The sequence below is a fragment of the Pristis pectinata genome, chromosome 33, assembly GCF_009764475.1.
Source record: "Pristis pectinata isolate sPriPec2 chromosome 33, sPriPec2.1.pri, whole genome shotgun sequence".
In the NCBI taxonomy this organism is placed as follows: Eukaryota; Metazoa; Chordata; class Chondrichthyes; order Rhinopristiformes; family Pristidae; genus Pristis; species Pristis pectinata.
This window is the reverse complement of record NC_067437.1, coordinates 8662976-8680684: the sequence shown is the minus strand read 5'-3', so window position 1 is coordinate 8680684 and position 17709 is coordinate 8662976. Positions and strand designations below refer to the sequence as shown.

Genomic DNA, 17709 nt, shown 5'->3' with positions numbered 1-17709 from the left:
TTGTGAGTGATGGTATCCTGCACCAAATCCTCCTCCTCGCCAATCAACACCCCTCAGCCCACACACTCTCCACATTTACGTCACACCAATTACGTTCCTCTGGGCAAACTGAGGTTGTAAAAAGAGGGTTCATATTTTCTGTCAGCCCATGAGCTTGTATCTCCATCTCATGCTACTTATTCAATGCACAAAAAACAGATAGTTCTGCTATAATGTGTGTTTCCATTGCAGGAATCGGATATAACATGATTGAAGAATTAGGTAATACTACTTGTATTATGCAGGCCGAATTGGCTATAATGTAATTACGATTGAGAACTAGTGCTGCAGTAATTAGACACCATTGTTTCTAAAGAAACCAGACTTCGTTTCAAAGCAGCAGGCCATTTAAATTTAGGAAACTGATAAGCAATCGCTTCCATTGAAACTTATGTAACAATGCTCTATTAAACAAAGTAACATATAGCCTTTTGTATTTTTAGTTGACAGTAACAAATTAAACTTAAAGCTGTTAAAAACACCTTTATTTTTGAAAATCCTGCAAGAAAATAACTTGGTTATTGCATGACTGAAACTCTCTACGCCCATGCCCCTTTTTCCCATTGACACAATTGTTTTTATAACGTGATTTTCTATAACACGCAGTTTCTTAGGAATGTAGCTATTGCTGAACTACCTGTACTATTAATTGGAATTCACTAACTGTAAGGATGATGGAGGCAATCATCTGATCACATTCAAAATGTACGTGAATGAGCACTTGTTTTTAAAAGGCCAGGAACATGACATTGGGAGGGAGAGTACTTTTGCAACTGCTGTTGACCTAATGGGCTACATGGCCTACTATTGTCATCCATGATAGTTGCTTGGATAACAGGGAGGGACAGTATAGGGGGGATAGAAAATAATCCACAAAATATGGACTAGGCTCCACATCATTCATATTATACCATCTGAGGTCAACAGTAAACATTGATCAATTACACCAATTAATTAACCATGAAGACATATAGCACAAGAACAGGCCTTTAGCCCCTGAGTCCATGCCAATCATCAAGCACCCATTTGCACTAATCCTACCCATAATCCCATTTTATTGTCACCATATTCACATCAACATCCTCTAGATTCTACCATTCACCTATACGCCAGATAAAGGTGATTAAAAGATTAGTCAAATGGAAAGTTTTAAGAAGCGTTAGAGAGGAGGAAGTAGAGACGTGGGGAGATTTAGGGAAGGATTTGGAGCTCGGACCCAGCTGAAAGCATGGGTGGCAAGGGTGGACCGATAGAAATTGGGATGAGCATGGGAGGAGGCTACCGATGAGACAGGGAGGGCGACAAGGCCCAGGGGGCTTGAAAACAAGGCTGGGAATTCCAAAACCATAGCTGGTGAGGGTTAGTAAACACAGGAAGTTATGGGTGATCAGGACATGGTGCCTGTTAAGGACATGCGCAGTAGAGGCTTGGATGACTTCATACTTACATTGAGGAGAACAAGGGTGGCCAGCCAGGTGTGTGCTGGGCAATTATATCAGAAAGTAATGAGAGTTTTCTCATCAGATAAGTTCAGTCAGAAAGGGAGTTGAGTGATAATATTTGAGTGAAAGTAGGCTGTGCTGGTGACGGAACAGATCTCACTGAAAACCCATGCATTGCTCAAATATGACACCAAGTTTGCAAGAAGGCTGATTCATTTTCAGGAAGAGGGAAGGAGTTGGTGGCTGGGAATAGAGCCTGAGGACATTGACTTTGGTCTTCCCAATATTTATCTGGAGCACATTTCTGCTCATCCAGCATTGGCAAGGTGAGAAGAGCTGAACTTTTCTCCTTCCCAAATACATCACTGGACCCAGTTAAAGTGGTGGTGGTGGTGGTTGGGAATTTATAGGAAAATTCAACTTCTGTAAGTGTTGTTATGGAATGTTTATGACACAAATATACGCTGTTTGGGCAATTGTGTCCACGCTGGTTGAGAAAGCTCTCCAGCCTCATTGCACCTTCCACCTCCAGGTCTGTAGCCCTGCAGGACACAGCACATCAACACCCAAGTCCTTTTCAAGCCCAGTTAGGGTTTGTGCCTCAGCCACCCTTTCAGGAAGGTCCAGATCCCCACCACACTCTAGGTGAAAATTTCTTTCCTGACCTCCCCTCCAACGCTTCTACCAATTACTTTAAACTCTGTGTCTCCTAGATTTTGACCCATCCTACTACGGTTAACAGGTCCTTCCTATTTATTTCATTTATAACTCTCATAATTTTATACATCTCAATTAAGACTCCTGTTAGCCTCCTCCATTCCAAAGAAAATACTCCTAGTTAATCCGGTCTTTCCTCATGGCTTCAATTCTGGTGACATATTTACACAATTCTCCAGTGCAGTCATATCTTTCCTATAATGTGGTGTCCAGAACTGTTCACAGTGCTCAAGCTGTTGCTAACTAGTGTTGCTGTGTTTGGGAGGAAACCTATGCTCCCTTGAGGATGACAAGTAAATGGGAAGGAGACAGATGCAGTGGGGAGATGTTTCTAAGTTATTGGTGTTCTTATCTAAGGTGTTCAGAGATGTTGAAAAAACTAATGGCCTTAAAAGTATCTGTATCATCAAATGACCATCTTGTTTTCTGGAAACATTTATTACATTAATAAAAGTAGACTTGTTCCTGAAACAAACGCTTTAACATTCAGTGTATGATACTTCGGTTTCCATGACAGCACATGGGGATTGAGGAGTATGGAAGAAGATTGCTTGATTCCACAGTCAAGCCTCTTTATCCAAGGGTGTGCTTGTTAAACAGGTACTCGCCCATTCTACTGGTCCGACCCACACTCAGTCCCTTGAGGCTTGTGATGTGGTCTCCCAGCTTCTTCATGAATTCCACGTTACAGTTTAAGAAATTGGACTCTAGGAAACTGCACAGCTGAAAAAGAAAATTATAAATGACTTTTCACTTCATACAGCAAAATCACCAAGTAGTAAGTGTCTGTGATGGGTTCTGTGGACCGCTCTTTGATAGAGTCCTGGGGTCAGTATCTATGATGGCGAATGGATCAGTGTTATGCGAATGTGTCAGATAAAGAAAAGGAGCAGGGGTGGGCCACTCAGCTTGTCAAGTCTGCTCTGCCATTTAATATCATGGCTGATCTGAGAGTAACCTCAGCTCTGCATTCTTGTCTACATGGGTATCTTTTTACCCTCATGCTTTATTAAGTATCTAACTACCCCTGCTGCAAAACCACTTGAAGTCTTTGCTTCCACCACACTTTGAGGAGTGAGTTCCAAAGACTCACAACCCTCATGGGAAAAATATCAGCTCAGCTCTGTCCTAAATGGGCTTCCACATTTTTAAATCGTGACCCCCTAGTTCTAGATTCTCCCCCACGAGGAAACAATCCACATCCACCCTTTCAAGTCCTCTCAGGATCTTATGTGTCTAGTATTACCCTTCTAAATCCAGCAGATGCAAGCCTAGGCTGTTCAACGTTACCTCAGAATACAACCTGCTCATTGCAGATATTGGTCTTCTAAACCTTCTCCGAACTGCTTCCATTGCATTAACATCCTTCCTTAAATAATGAGACCGGTACTGTACACTGTACTCCAGGTAAGGTCTCACCAATGCCCTATGTAACTGAAGCATGACCTTCCTATTGTATTCAATTCCCCTTGCAAGAAATAACATTTCTGTTAGCTTTCCTAGTTATTTGCGGTACCTGCGTACCTACCTTTTGTGTAGTGTGCTTTAGAACACACAGCTCCGTGTGCATTTCGGAGTTCTGCAATCTCACCAATTAGATAATATTTTTTATATTTTTGTTATCAAAATGGAGAATTTTGCACTTTCTCACATTGTAACATTATACTCTATTTGCCAGATCCTCACCCACTCTTATAGCTGTCTCAATCCATTTATAGCCTCCATATCCTCTTCACATCTTTGCTTCATCAGCAAATTTAGCAATCATACCTTCAATACCTTGATCCAAATCATTTACATAAACTTTAAAAGTTAAGGCCCCAGCACTGATCCCCATGAAACCTCACTCGTAACATATTGTTAACCAGGAAGATTCTCATCTACTCTGTTTCTTGTTTGCTAGCCACAAGTATGCTATCCATGCCAAAACGCTGCCTTCTACACCATGAACATTCATTTTCTGCATATACAGTTGATGTGGCACCTTATTGAATACCGTCTAGAAATTTGTATAGCACATCCATTCATTACTCTTTATCTACAGTAAATGTTACTTCTTCAAAGAACTCTAATAAATTGACTGAACGTGATTTCCCTTTCACAAAACCATGTTGACTCTGGTTACCTGGAATTTGTCCAAGTGCCCTGCTGTACTATTTCTAGTTACAGTTTCTGACACTTCCTTGTGACAGATGCTAAGCTAATCCTGCTTTCTGTCTCTCCCCCACCTTTTGATTAGTGGAGCTACATTTACCATTTTCCAATCTAATGGAACTTTCCCTGAAAGTACGAAACTTTGTAAAATTTAAACCAACACATCTAATCTCTCACTAGCCACTTCTTTTAAGATCCTGGGATGAAGTGCATTAGGACCCGGAGACTTGTCACCCCTCAGCTCAAGAAGCTGTTCAGTGCCACTGCCCAGGAGGTTGTAGTTTTCCTGCATTCCTCCCTCCCTTCCTTCCGATAGTGGCGTTCAAGAGGCTTTGGATAGGCACGTGAATATGCAGGGAATGGAAGGATATGGACTTGTGCAGGCAGAAGGGATTAGTTTAAATTGGCATCATGCTTGGAACAGACAGCAGGCCAAAGGGCCTGTTCCTGTCCTGTAATGTTCTATGTTCCCAATTCAGAGCTATTCCAGGGATGTCACTGTTACCCACGGTGAAGACTGATGCAAAATACCTGTTGAATTCATTTCTCTCTTAACTTCCGTTTTTAATTCCTCCAGATTCACGTTCTATAAGTCCAATGCTCACTTTGGTACTTTTTTTTAAACATCATAAGAAACTCTCACTATCTGTTTTCACATTTCTGGCTTGCTTTATATTATACTTTAATTTTTCCTTCCTTATTAATCTTTTTGTTATTCATTATTACTTTTATATTCTGTCTAGTCCCCTGACCTGCCATTTCTCTTTGCATAATCATATACTTTTTCTTTGAGTTTTATACTAGCTTTAAATTTTTAGTTAGCCAGAAATAGTGGGTCCTCCCCTTGAAAACTTCCCTTTTCCTACAAATCTCCTATTCTGTATATTCTGAAAGATCCTCTTAAACATCTGTCACTGCATGGCAACTGACCAATTCCCTAACCTAATTTGCCAGTTTACTTTAACTAGCTCTGTTTTCATGCCCTCATGATTGTCCCTGCTTAAGTTTAAAATACTAATCATGTTCTCATTCTTCTCTCCCTCAAACTGAATGTAAAATTCACTTGTATTATGATCACTGCTGCTCAAGGGAACCTTCACTACCATCTCATTGCACAGTACCAGGTCTGGTTGGCTCCAGAACATGCTGCGCTAAGAAACTATCAGTGTTGGGAAATGAGTCAGGGTGTACAGTCACCATCTATGAAGGGGTCACTGGGGTCTGTGTAATGGCATCAACGGGTTTAAAGGTCTTGTTTGTGGAATCTTGATTTGTGCAAATTGGCCACCACATTTGCCTAAGTAACATTAGTGCTGACATTTCCAGTCATATTAATTTGAAGATCTAAGATGCAAATAAGCTCCCATATAAATATGTTACTTCTTCTTTCTTCCTTTGTGAAGGTCAAATTTAACATTGCCAGGTCAATAGCGAGCTCCTGCACAAGAATCCTGATGACTCATGTGGATGGCAATCAGACTGCACCAATAATTCCTGGGATTTCCTTTACCTGCATCATTGATTATGGTGGTTGTGCTAGGCCAGAATCCCCACTGTCAGTGAAAGCCCTCTAGAGGGTACAGATTATTCTTGTTACCTGAGGATCCTCCTTACTGAATGCAAGCTGGTGCAGGTCAAGGAGAGACTTGTTGATGTTTTTCTGTAATTCTAGAGCATCTTGTGTGGCTTCCAGCCCATTGCTCCACTTGCTCTCAGCTGGTTTCTATGTAAGTGAAAGGCAAAACCAAGATTATAGTTTAGAGTGGCCTGTCCCTTCTATTATTGCAGCCAAATCACCAATTAAGATGTGACTGCAGATTGCAGTGCCAGGGACTGGTGGGCTCCAAGTTTTTCACCTTTCCCATTTGATGCCTTGGATTTTCATGTCACTACATCTCTTTCTGCTTTGCTTTGAAGGAAGACTCACAGAGAAAGATTGGATCGTGTTTCCGATTCCGACAGCACCCTTAACATAATAAAGGTCCCAGGCGTGGTCTCAGGCTTTTGTATCTTCTGCCCAATTGGAGAGGGAAGAAGAGAGAATGTTCGGAGTGGGAAGGGTCTTTGATTATGTTGGCTGCTTTCCTGAGGCAGCGGGAAGTGAAGTGTTATGTTTTGGAGGGAGGAATGGAAAGAGGCAATGTGAACTAGAGGGCACAGTTCTAAAAGGGGTACAAGAGATCTGGGGGTAAATGTGCCTGGTTCATTGGAAGTGGCAGGGCAGGTTGAAAAGTGACCCAAAAAGCATATGGAATTCTGGGCTTTGTAGATGAAAAGAGCAAGGAAGTCTCAATAAACCTTCATAAAACACCGAAAACACAGCCAGAGTATCGTGAGCAGTTCTGGATACCACACTTTAGTATAGATCAAAGGTTTTGGAGAGAGTGCAGACGACATTTATTAGAATGATTCCAAGGATGAGGGACACCAGTTTTGTGGAGAGATTGCAGAAGCTGGTGGCGTTCTCCTTAGAAAAGCTGTGAGTGGCTTGGATAAAGGTTTAGAGGGATGTGGGCTAAACACAGGCAAATGGGACTAGCTTAGATGGGCATCATGGTCGGCATGGATGAGTTGGGCTGAAGGGCCTGTTTCCATTCCGTAGTACTCTCTGACTTTGCAGCAGAGTTATAACAAAATATAACTTCGCTATTGAAAGAGATATTAGGACAAGTGGATATAAGTTTTATCAGTGAAGGAGCTTGTTAAAATGGGATAGATCTATAGGGAAGGAATTCCAGCGATCAGGGCCCCGTTAGTTGAAGATATGGCCACCAATGGTTAAATCCAGAGACGTAAATTGGAGGAGAGGACAGATCTTGGAGGGTGATAGGGCTGGAGGAGGGTTGAGGCTGCGGAGGGATTTGAAAACAAGTATGAGAATTTTAAAAATTGAGGCTGGTGTTGATCAGCAGGTGTGTGGGTGAATGGGAACCAGAACATTGCAACACTGTTTCACTCAATCATTGCCTGGATCTTATCCAACAGATCTTATCCAATAGATCTTACTGCAGGAGTAACAAAAAAACAATAGAAACACCTGGCACATCAGGCAGCACCTGTGGTGTGTGAGAAGGAATTTCCTCTTTCATCTGATTGTAAAACCAAGATTGGATGTTCCTTCTTGCAGAGGGTGGTGAATTCCTGGAATTCTTTACTTCAGAGGGTTGTGGAGACTGGGTCACCGGAGGAATTTAAATAGGAGGCAGATAAGTTATTAAATAACCAGAATTGGCAGAGGAATTGAGGCCTGGGACCGCTCAGCATTGATAAGACAAGATATCTTTATTAGTCACATGTACATCGAAACACACAGTGAAATGCATCTTTTTTGCATAGAATATTCTGGGGGCAGCTCACAAATGTCGCCACGCTTCTGGCGCCAACATAGCATGCCCACAACTTCCTAACCCGTACGTCTTTGGAATGTGGGAGGAAACCAGAGCACCCAGAGGAAACCCACACAGATACGGGGACAACGTACAAACTCCTTACAGACAGTGGCTGGAATCAAACCCGGGTCACTGGCGCTGTAATAGTGTTACACTAACCACTACACTACCGTGCCTGCCCCTAACCATGATCATATTGAAGGCGGGGCAGTACTGAGATGCTGGTGGCCTATTGCTCCCGTTGTGTTCCTGAGGAGTCTGTGAGTACATTCAAGATCCCGAGAAACAATACTTGGACCACGGGGGGAATCGAGGGCTGTGGGACTAGGCAGGAAAGTGGAATTCAGGCCAAGATCAGATCAGATATTGAATAGTGGAGCAGACTCAAGGGGCCGATGGGTGACTCCTGTTTGTTGTATTTTTATGTTCACCTCCTGACAAGGCCGTGACCGGTTAATAGAGGCAAGTAGAAGGAAGCTTCCTTGAGGAAGGGAGTGCTTATGCATAAATCACAGAAGGTTCGTTTGCAGGTGCAACAGGTTATCAAGAAGGCCAATGGAATGTTGGCTGTATTTGCTAAAACATTTAAGAGCAGGGAGGATATGCTGCAACTGTACAGGGTACTGGTGAGACCGCACCTGGAGTACTGCCTGCGGTTCTGGTCTCCTTACTTGAGAAAAGATATCCTAGCTTTGGAGGTCGTGCAGAGGAGGTTCACCAGGTTGATTCCGGAGATGAGGGGGTTAGCCTATAAGGAGAGGTTCAGTCACCTGGGACTATACTTCCTAGAATTCAGAAGAATGAGAGTGGATCTTATAGAAACATATAAAGTTATGAAAGGGAGAGATAAGATAGAGGCAGGAAAGTTGTTTCCACTGGTAGGTGAGACTAGAACTACCTGACGTAGCCTCAAGATTCATGTGAGTAGATTTAGGAGGCAGATGAGGAGGAACAGCTTTTCCCAGAGAGTCTGTGGAATTCTCTGCCCAGGGAAGCAGTGGAGGCTGCCTCATTAAATATATTTAAGACACAGTTAGGTAGATTTTTGAATAGTAGGGGAATTAAGGGCTATGGGGAAAAGGCAGGTAGGTGGATCTGAGTCCACGGCCAGATCAGCCATGATCTTATTGAATGGTGGAGCAGGGTCGATGGAGCACGGTAGTGTAGCAGTTAGTGTAATGCTTTGCAGCGCCAGCGACCCGGGTTCAAATCCGGCCACTGTCTGTAAGGAGTTTTTACGTTCTCCCCGTGTCTGTGTGGGTTTCCTCCGGGTGCTCCGGTTTCCTCCCACATTCCAAAGATGTACGGGTTAGGAAGTTGTGAGCATGCTATGTTGGCGCCGGAAGCTTGGCGACACTTGCGGGCTGCCCCCAGAACACTATGCAAAAGATGTATTTCGCTGTGTGTTTCAATGTACATGTGACTAATAAAGATCTTATCTTATCTTATTCTGCTCCTATTTCTGATGTTCTAATGTCCCATTAGTAACTGTTCAAAGGGCAGGGAACACAGATTTAAAACACTGGGTAAAAGATTAATTCAGAATATGAGGAAAAACCTTTTTACTTAGAGCGTTGACGATCTGGTGCGCAGTCTAAGTCGGAGTAGTAAAATCTGAATACACCAGGCCTTCATAGGACAGGCTCTTGTGAGAGAAGTGGGGGGTACAAGGAAAAATTGGGAATAGGATTAACTAAATTGTCCACTAAGAGCTAGCATAAATACGATGAGCCGAATGGACTCCCTCCATGCTGCAACAACTCTATGTAACTATAATATGCAGCTTGGTGTTACCTTTATTTTGAGCCTGGGGGAATATTGTGACATTAAGGGCAAGTTGTTTTTGAACGCTAAAACATCTCGGAAGGGTGGATGGATTGGGCTGCCTCTGTGCAGCTTTGGGTCAGGGAAGGCTGCAGGAGGTGGGAAGGTTGTGGTTATCCACTGCGCTCACCTCGATATTCTGTAGCTGGAGTCGCCCACCCCGCTGCTTCTGGTACTCGATGAGTTTTTCCGCCTGCTGGCGCTCGGCCTCCGACATCTCGTGGAAAAACTTCGCAAAGTTCTCCAGCGCGACATCATCCCGCTCAAAGTAGAACGACTACAAAACAAAATAATAATCCCTTTCAAGACCCACAGACTCCTTGAGCTGAACATTGAGAAATCACGGCTCAAGTTGCAGGGTACACCAATTTGAGCTGCTCTTTGCACTTTCGATGGAACGTCCTCTTTACCAAAGCTGAAGGGACATCAGATTCAACAATGTAGGGCAGATCCTGCAGTCTCTTTACATTTTATTCCATTCTAGTCTCTTGCTTCATGAATGCGTGACTCTTGCTGCAGAATTGTTTTAGGAGCAGCAGACCATCAGTCCACACTGAAGGAACCAGGTGTTAGACTGGCAGGCTATTCAACTGGGGGAGGCATCTTGTAAAATGAGTTTACGCTCTCGTCAGAGGTCTTCAGTCCCTCTCACGATAGGACACGCACATACTGAGACACACACACACACACACACACACACACACACACACACACACACACACACAGAGATGAATACGCATGGACACACATACTGAAATACATGGACACACACACATACAGTATATATCAACACAAATGTACATATATGGATGCACTCAGACACACATGGGCCTATAAACAAGGAGACCCACAAATACACACATACATGGACACAAATGCACGTTCAGGAAGAGTACATAGACACATTTATATATGTGCACAGTATACATACATGTAAATACGTGACTACAAATAGCTACAACAAATATACAGACATATAGGCATGTGCATACAAACTCAAAGGCACATAAAAATACAAACAACATTCCACATACCATGAGAACAAACTAGAAATTTAACTTCAAAAATGAGTTCAGATGCTTCACTGGGGGGATGAACAGAACCAGTTACTTCAGGGAGGTGACTGAAAACATGAAGTAAAGAGGAATTAAAATCAGAAAGTGAGGGAGCTCCTGAGAGTGGCCGGTGAGATGCACAGGGTCTGGTGACAGAGTTCTGAGGGCGGGACAGGGCAGCCTGGGAGGAATGCAGCCTCCCAAGTCTCAGGAGAACAGCATAAGTCTTCATTGAACAGGAGAGCTTCCGGTGCTTACAATTTACTTCTGCTGTGAGCTGTCCATTTATGCAGAGTAAAGCTTCCTCTGCACTGTCCCATCAAACACTCTCGGGACAGAGACCTCACAGGTTAGCTAGAGAATAAAGCTCCTTCTACATTGTCCCATCATCTCAGGGCAGGAAAAGCACAGACTAGACATGGAGTAAAGCTTCCCCTGCACTTTCACATACTGCCAGGGCATGGACAGTACAGATTGGATATGGAGTAAAGCTCCCTCTATACTGTCTTGTTCATTTCTTCACAGATCAATGACAGTACATGTTAGATGCAAAGAAAAGCTTTCTCTACGCTCTCCCATTGAACACCTTCAGAACATGGATGGTATGGGTTAGATACAAAGCTCCTATTCCATCACACATTCTCAGGGCAGGGACGACATCCAGTTAGATACAGAATCTCCTGCATTGTCCCATCACACATTCCCAGGACAGGAACAGTACGGGCTAGATATAGAGTGAAGAAACCTCTCCATTGTCCTGGTCGATGTGTTGGAAGATTTGTGAAATGCCTTTCTGTGAGCTCCTGCAGTGCAGAGCTCAATGCCTTCAGGCAAGGGGCATTTTCATTAGCCTGCAAGCAGGAACACTGCTCTCATGTTACAATAGTGACAGCACTTCAAAAGACTGACACTGGCTATAAAATCCTTTGAGAAACCCTGAACCTGTGGAAGAGTCATAGTCATAGAGCTTACACAGCAAGGAAACAGCCCCTTCGGCCCAACTCATCCATGCCGACCAAGAGCTACTACCATTTGTCTGTGTTTGGCTCATATCCCACTAAACCTTTCCTATCAGTGTAACCGTCCAAATGTCTTTTAAACGTTGTAATTGTACCCGCCTCTATCACTTTCCCTGACAGCTTGTTCCACATATGCACTGCCCTCTGTGTGAAAAGGTTGGCCCTCAGGTCTCACTTTAAACATACATCCTCTAGTTTTGGATTTCCCTACCCTGGGAAAAAGACTGTGGCTATTCACCCTATCTATTTCCCTCATGATTTTATAACGCTCTACAATATCAATCCTCTGCCTCCAACGTTCCGGGGTAAAACATCCCAGCCACTCATTATAACTCAAACCCTCCAGTCCTGGTAATATCCTTGTGTCTTTGCACCCTTTCTAGCTTAATGACATTATTCCTTCAAGGTTGGAAGGTGCATTGCAAGATACAGCATAGTGGCTTTGATTCAGGGCAGTCTTTGAGGTTGGTCCTAATAATCCAGAAACACAAGCTTGAATCTCACAACGATAGCCGGAGAATTTAAATGCAATTCATTACAATGTATAAGGCAGGGTTGTGCTCTTTGCAACCGTGGAGGTTGAATAGAGGTGTACAATATCAGGAGAGCTGAGACAGAGTAAATAGGAAGGACCTGCTTCCCGTGGAAAAAAGGGTCACAAACCAGGGGCCATTGATTTAATGTAATTGGTAGAAGGTTTAGAAGGCAGATGAGGGAGGTGGAGATCTGGAACTCACTGCCTCCAAGGGTGGTGAGGCAGAAACCCTCCACACACTTAAATAGGGGTGTTTACTTGAATAACAATGACATACAGGGCCACGGACCTTGTGCTGAAAGATAGGATCAGGCTAGGTAGTTCTTTTTCGACTGGCGCCAGTCATTTTGGAGACACAAGCAGATGCTCGAATGTGGAGCAACAAACAAAATGCTGGAGGAACTCAGCAAGTCAGGCAGCGTCTGTGGAGGGAAATGGACAGTTGACGTTTTGGGTCAAGACCCTTCATCTGGACAGGACAGATCTAGATGCCATGGGCTGAATGGCCCCCTTCTGTATCCATGATACTGTGAAAGCCATGGTTCACTGGTGGCCATCAGGGAAGGGAATCTGCTGCCCCCACTTGGTCTGGTTTAGCAATACCAACATCGTGGTTCAAAAACAGGCTGTGCAGTGGATGTGGTCTGCAGCCCCCACCCGTGGCAGCCTGCCATTTTCTGCTGGGGATGTCACTCCAAGCTAAAGTTTAATTTATTTTGAGAGTCAGAGGTGAGCTTGCTGCCGACCATAAATCCTGAGCAGCACGTCAAGTACCGTCCCGGAGTCATTCAAATTGGAACCGCTCTGGGATATGATGGGTTGATAGAATTATCCAGGAAATCTAGCGTCCTGTGCTGTTATCTTGCAGGGCAGCCAATATCCCACTTAAAGATAAGGAAGGAATTTGCAGGGTTATGGGAGAGGTCAGGGGAGTGGGATTAGCTGGATTGCTCTTGTGGTAGAGCTGATACAGACTCGATAGGCCAAATGGCCTCCTTCTGTGCTGTAACCATTCCGTGATTCTGAACACTGGATGTCACTATCCACATTTGGCTATTATCAGATTTTTCTGGATCTCTTGCGACTCCCGACCCACAACATTTGGTTAAGCCATCACTGAAATGGCCCAGTCAAGCACTTGGTGCAAAGGGTGGCCTGTTGGCCTTGCTGCATTAATATAGGAAAAACTTCCTTCAGTACCAAATTTCCATCAGAATTACATTCATCCAAAAAGAAAATAGAGCTTCTGTTGAAAGAAAACTGTAAATTAGCGGCAATAGTTTACAACAGGCGATCACAAAACCATTAAGCAGATTTTAAAGCCATCATTGGACAATTTCACACTTTAAAACGAAACCATAGCAGGCTTTGCTTTGCTAAATCTTTCTCATGTTAAATGCAAAGAGGACAGCTTTACCATGGCAAGGTACACGTACGAGGTGTAGTACTTGAGGCTGATGAGTTTGTTGATGGACACCTCGCTGTCCAGGTGCAAATTCTGTCTCACCTGCGACTGCATCTGACACAGAATAAATTCTGCCGGTTTGCTGTGCCCTGTTGCTACGTGAAACTGACTTGAGTTCTGCTGGGGTGGCAGTCTGTTCAGGAAACATTGGGTTTATCACACACCACCCACCCACTATGAGGATATCTGGTGTAGTGCAGATCGCCAACCCCAGGAGTTAGAGTCAGAGAGTCAAAGAGAGATACAGCACAGAAACAGCCCTTCGGCCCTCCAAGTCTGGGGCCACCAGTCACCTATTTACACTAATCCTATACTGATCCTATTTTTTATCCTCCCCCGCAGATCCTACCACTCACCTACGCACTTGGCGCAATTTACTAGTGGCCAACTAACCTATCAACCCTTTGAGATGTGGGAGGAAACCGGAGAACCAGAGGAATCCCACGCATGGGAGAACTCCCATACAGAGAGCATGCAAACTCCACACAGGCAGGCCCGAGGGCAAGATTGAACCAAGGTCTCTGGAGTTGTGAGGCAGTGGCTCTGCTAACTGCGCCACAGTGCCACCCTTGTAGCAGCTTCTGCAAGGTGTGAGGTGAGTTTACCGATCCAGTTTGGCTTCCAAAACTGGTTTAATTTTCATTTACTCTTGTAAAGAGGATGTGTAATTCTGCTAAGCTAAATGCACATGTAAATAAACAAATGTTCATAACGGTGAATGGAAAGCTAATCTTTCCAGGACATTGTCCTTAGAGCAACAGGATGTTAAGACTGAGGGGCAGGGAGGCCAGGTTGAAGGGGAGGCTGTGAGACCTGGATTCACTGATAGGCCGAACTGGTAGATTGTGTCCGTATCTCCTCTGCCACATTGCTTGTCTGTGTGGAGACAGTTGCAAATGTTTCACACAAATAGGAAGCATTTGTGATTGTGAAACACCAAGGATATGGCACAGTTTTTAAACATCCATTTAACCTGTGCTGTAGTCCTGAGTAAGTTGGTCAGGACAGTGTAGAAGGAAAAAGGAAACTTGCATTCAGTGTTCACAGCAAGATCCCACAACCAGCAAAATGATCATGACATGAAAATCAGCTTTCAGCGATATTGCTTGGGGGTAAATATTGAGAATTCTTCTGCTCTTCAAGTCAGTACAGAAACAGGCCCTTCGGCCCACCGAGTCCATGCTGACCATCTAGCATTCACAAACACCAGTCTTACCCTGCCCCATCCTCCTCAAGTTAGACTATTGTTTATTGATTACAGCTCCGCCTTCAATACTATAATGCCACGTAAACTCGTCACCAAACTCCGAGACCTGGGACTCAACACCTTCCTCTGCAACTGGGTCCTTGACTTTCTGACCAACAGACCGCAATCAGTGTGGATAGGCAGCGATACCTCCGGCACAATTATTCTCCACACTGGTTTCCCACAAGGCTGTGTCCTTAGCCCTCTACTTTACTCCCTATACACTCATGACTGTGTGGCCAGATTCTGCTCTAACTCCATCTACAAGTTTGCAGATGATACCCCCATAGTGGGCCGTATCTCAAATAACGATGAGACAGGGTACAGAAAGGAGATAGAGAGCTTAGTGACATGGTGTCATAACAACAACCTTTCCCTCAATGCAAACAAAACAAAAGAGCTGGTCATTGACTTCAGGAAAGGCCACAGTGTACATGCACCTGTCTACATCAACGGTGCTGAGGTCAAGAGGGTTGAGAGCTTCAAGTTCCTAGGAGTGAACATCACCAATAGCCTGTCTTGGTCAAATCACATAGACGCCACAGCCAAGAAAGCTCACCAGCGCCTCTACTTCCTCAGGAAGCTAAAGAAATTTGGTATGTTCCCTTTGACACTCACCAACTTTTATCAATGCACCATAGAAAGCATCCTATCTGGATGCATCACAGCTTGGTATGGCAACTGCTCTGTCCAGGACCGCAAGAAACTGCAGAGAGATGTGGACACAGCCCAGCGCGTCACGGAAACCAGCCTCCCCTCCTTGGACCCTTGTCTTTACCTCTCGCTACCTTGGTGAAGCAGCCAGCATAATCAAAGACCCCACCCACCCGGGTCATTCTCTCTTCTCTTCTCTCCCACCAGGCAGAAGATACAGGAGCCTGAGGGCACGTACCACCAGGCTTATGGACAGCTTCTATCCCACTGTGATAAGACTATGGAATGGTTCCCTTATATGATGAGATGGACTCTTGACCTCACAATCTACCTTGTTGTGACCTTGCACCTTATTGTCTACCTGCACTGCACTTCCTCTGTAGCTGTGACACTTTACTCTGTACTGTTATTGTTTTTACCTGTACTACATCAATGCACTCTGTACTAACTCAATGTAACTGCACTGTGTAATGAATTGACCAGTACGATTGGTATGCAAGACAAATTTTTCACTGTACCTCAGTACAAGTGACAATAATAAACCAAAACCAAAAAAAACCTATCAACACCCCCCAGATTCTACCATTCACCTACACACTAGAGGCAATTTACCTGTCAACCTGCATGCCTTTGGGATATGGGAGGAATCTGGAGCACCCAGAGGAAACCCACGTGGTCACAGAAAGAACGTGCAAACTCCACACATACAGCAGCAAAGGTCAGGATCGAACCTGGACCTCTGGAGCTGTGAGGTGACAACTCTAGTGGCTGTGGCACTGTTCCATCCTTTTTCAAATTAAATCCAGTTACAGCCACCTGAGCTGGGCTGGGCTGGCCAGAGGTTAATGTCTCTTCCAACAGTGCAGTTCTCCCTCTCAGAACCAGGGTCACGGTAACATTTTGAGCCTGAACCTCTTCGGGTGGACTTGATCCTGCACTCTGACCCAAGGACAGCTTCCAGCCGCTGATGGAAAGCTGAAGGTTTCTATTATTGTCCCTGGCCTGGGAATGATTGACAGGATGGTATAGAGGGAGCTTTACTCTGTAACTATCCCATTCTACTTTTTCCTTCTAACTTTTTTTTTCCCGGCCTTTATCTTAAATGTTGTCCTCTTCATCCAGGATACACTCCCAACAGTCACGTACTGTTCTTGTCCTGGGAATGTGTGATGGGACAGTGTAGAGTGAGCTTTACTCTGTATCTGACCTTTTTTTTAAGAAGTTTATTTTCATATTTACATTTACATATCTTTCATCAGAATATTTACATAATCCTCAAATTAAAACACAACCATCCTTGTCTAGGATGCTCATCAGCCCTTGCGGCACCCATTGGTCCTGGGAGCTTTCCATAGAGCCAATGGACACTGTGTGCTCCCTCTCTAGGGACACCCAGACATGGATGTATGCTTCAAAGAGGGGCAGGCAGTCAGCTCGGGCAGAACCCCTGATAGCCCACTGCAGGGACTTGTGAATGGCCACCTTGGCCAGGCTTAGGAGCAGACCAACGAGGAAGATCCCCCGACCGACTTGTCCCCCCTCCGCACTGGGTGCCCAAAGATAAACTAAGTGGGACTGAAGTGCCACTAGAACCTTGAGGACCAGCCCCTTCAAATACTCAAACGGGGGCTGCAACCTCTCACATTCCATTTATATATGGAACATGGACTCCACCAGTCTACAGAAATGGCAGGTGGCCTGGGAGTTTGTGAACCAACTTAAAAACCTGTTGCGTGGCACTACTCTGTGCAGCACTCTCCAAATCTAACCTGTGCTGTTCCTGGAGACACAAGAGACTGCTCGACCTGCTGAGTTCCTGGAACAGAGAACAGTACAGCACAGAACAGGCCCTTCGGCCCACAACGTTGTGCCGACATAGCTAATCCCTCCTACCTACAAAATGCCCAATATCCCTGCAATCATTTGTTGTTGTGATATTCCTACCCTGGGAGTGTTTGGTAGGACAGAGTAGAGGGAGCTTTACTCTGCATCTTACCACCCTTCTCCTGATCTGGTTGCTACTGACAGAAGAGAACTGGAGTGAAATCATGCTGTGCCTAGTTTGAAAAAACAAGTATTAAAATGGAAATAAAAAGACCTCTTCAGAGCATGGTTGATTTTGTCTGAGCAGTCCAGATGAAGGGTTTTGACCCGAAACATCGACTGTCCA

General features: G+C 44.5%; 1 protein-coding gene across 2 annotated transcripts; it reads right to left on the bottom strand.

The window, feature by feature from the left end:
* Window positions 1–1168: 1168 nt before the first annotated feature.
* LOC127585700 (ferritin, lower subunit-like) lies at window positions 1169–13731 on the bottom strand. 2 transcript variants are annotated; one of them, XM_052043400.1, is made up of 4 exons: window positions 13682–13731; window positions 9696–9842; window positions 5950–6075; window positions 1169–2921 (listed from the first exon to the last, which is right to left on the bottom strand). In XM_052043400.1, exons 1-4 carry the CDS (start codon window positions 13691–13693, stop codon window positions 2772–2774), a joined length of 435 nt encoding a protein of 144 aa, XP_051899360.1. In that variant the 5' UTR covers window positions 13694–13731; the 3' UTR covers window positions 1169–2771. The 2 variants fall into 2 exon arrangements, with proteins under 2 accessions (XP_051899360.1, XP_051899359.1); XM_052043399.1 differs by having other exon boundaries at window positions 13592–13720.
* Window positions 13732–17709: the final 3978 nt, after the last annotated feature.

Bases quoted from the DNA above. Each gene is read 5' to 3' on its own strand.
- LOC127585700 (XM_052043399.1), bottom strand. From the start codon at position 13,693: ATGCAGTCGCAGGTGAGACAGAATTTGCACCTGGACAGCGAGGTGTCC. The intron at 9,843-13,591 runs GTAAAGCTGTCC...TTTGTTTTGTAG, and splicing joins CGTACGTGTACCTTGCCATG to TCGTTCTACTTTGAGCGGGA. The intron at 6,076-9,695 runs GTGAGCGCAGTG...TCACTTACATAG, and splicing joins TCCAGCTACAGAATATCGAG to AAACCAGCTGAGAGCAAGTG.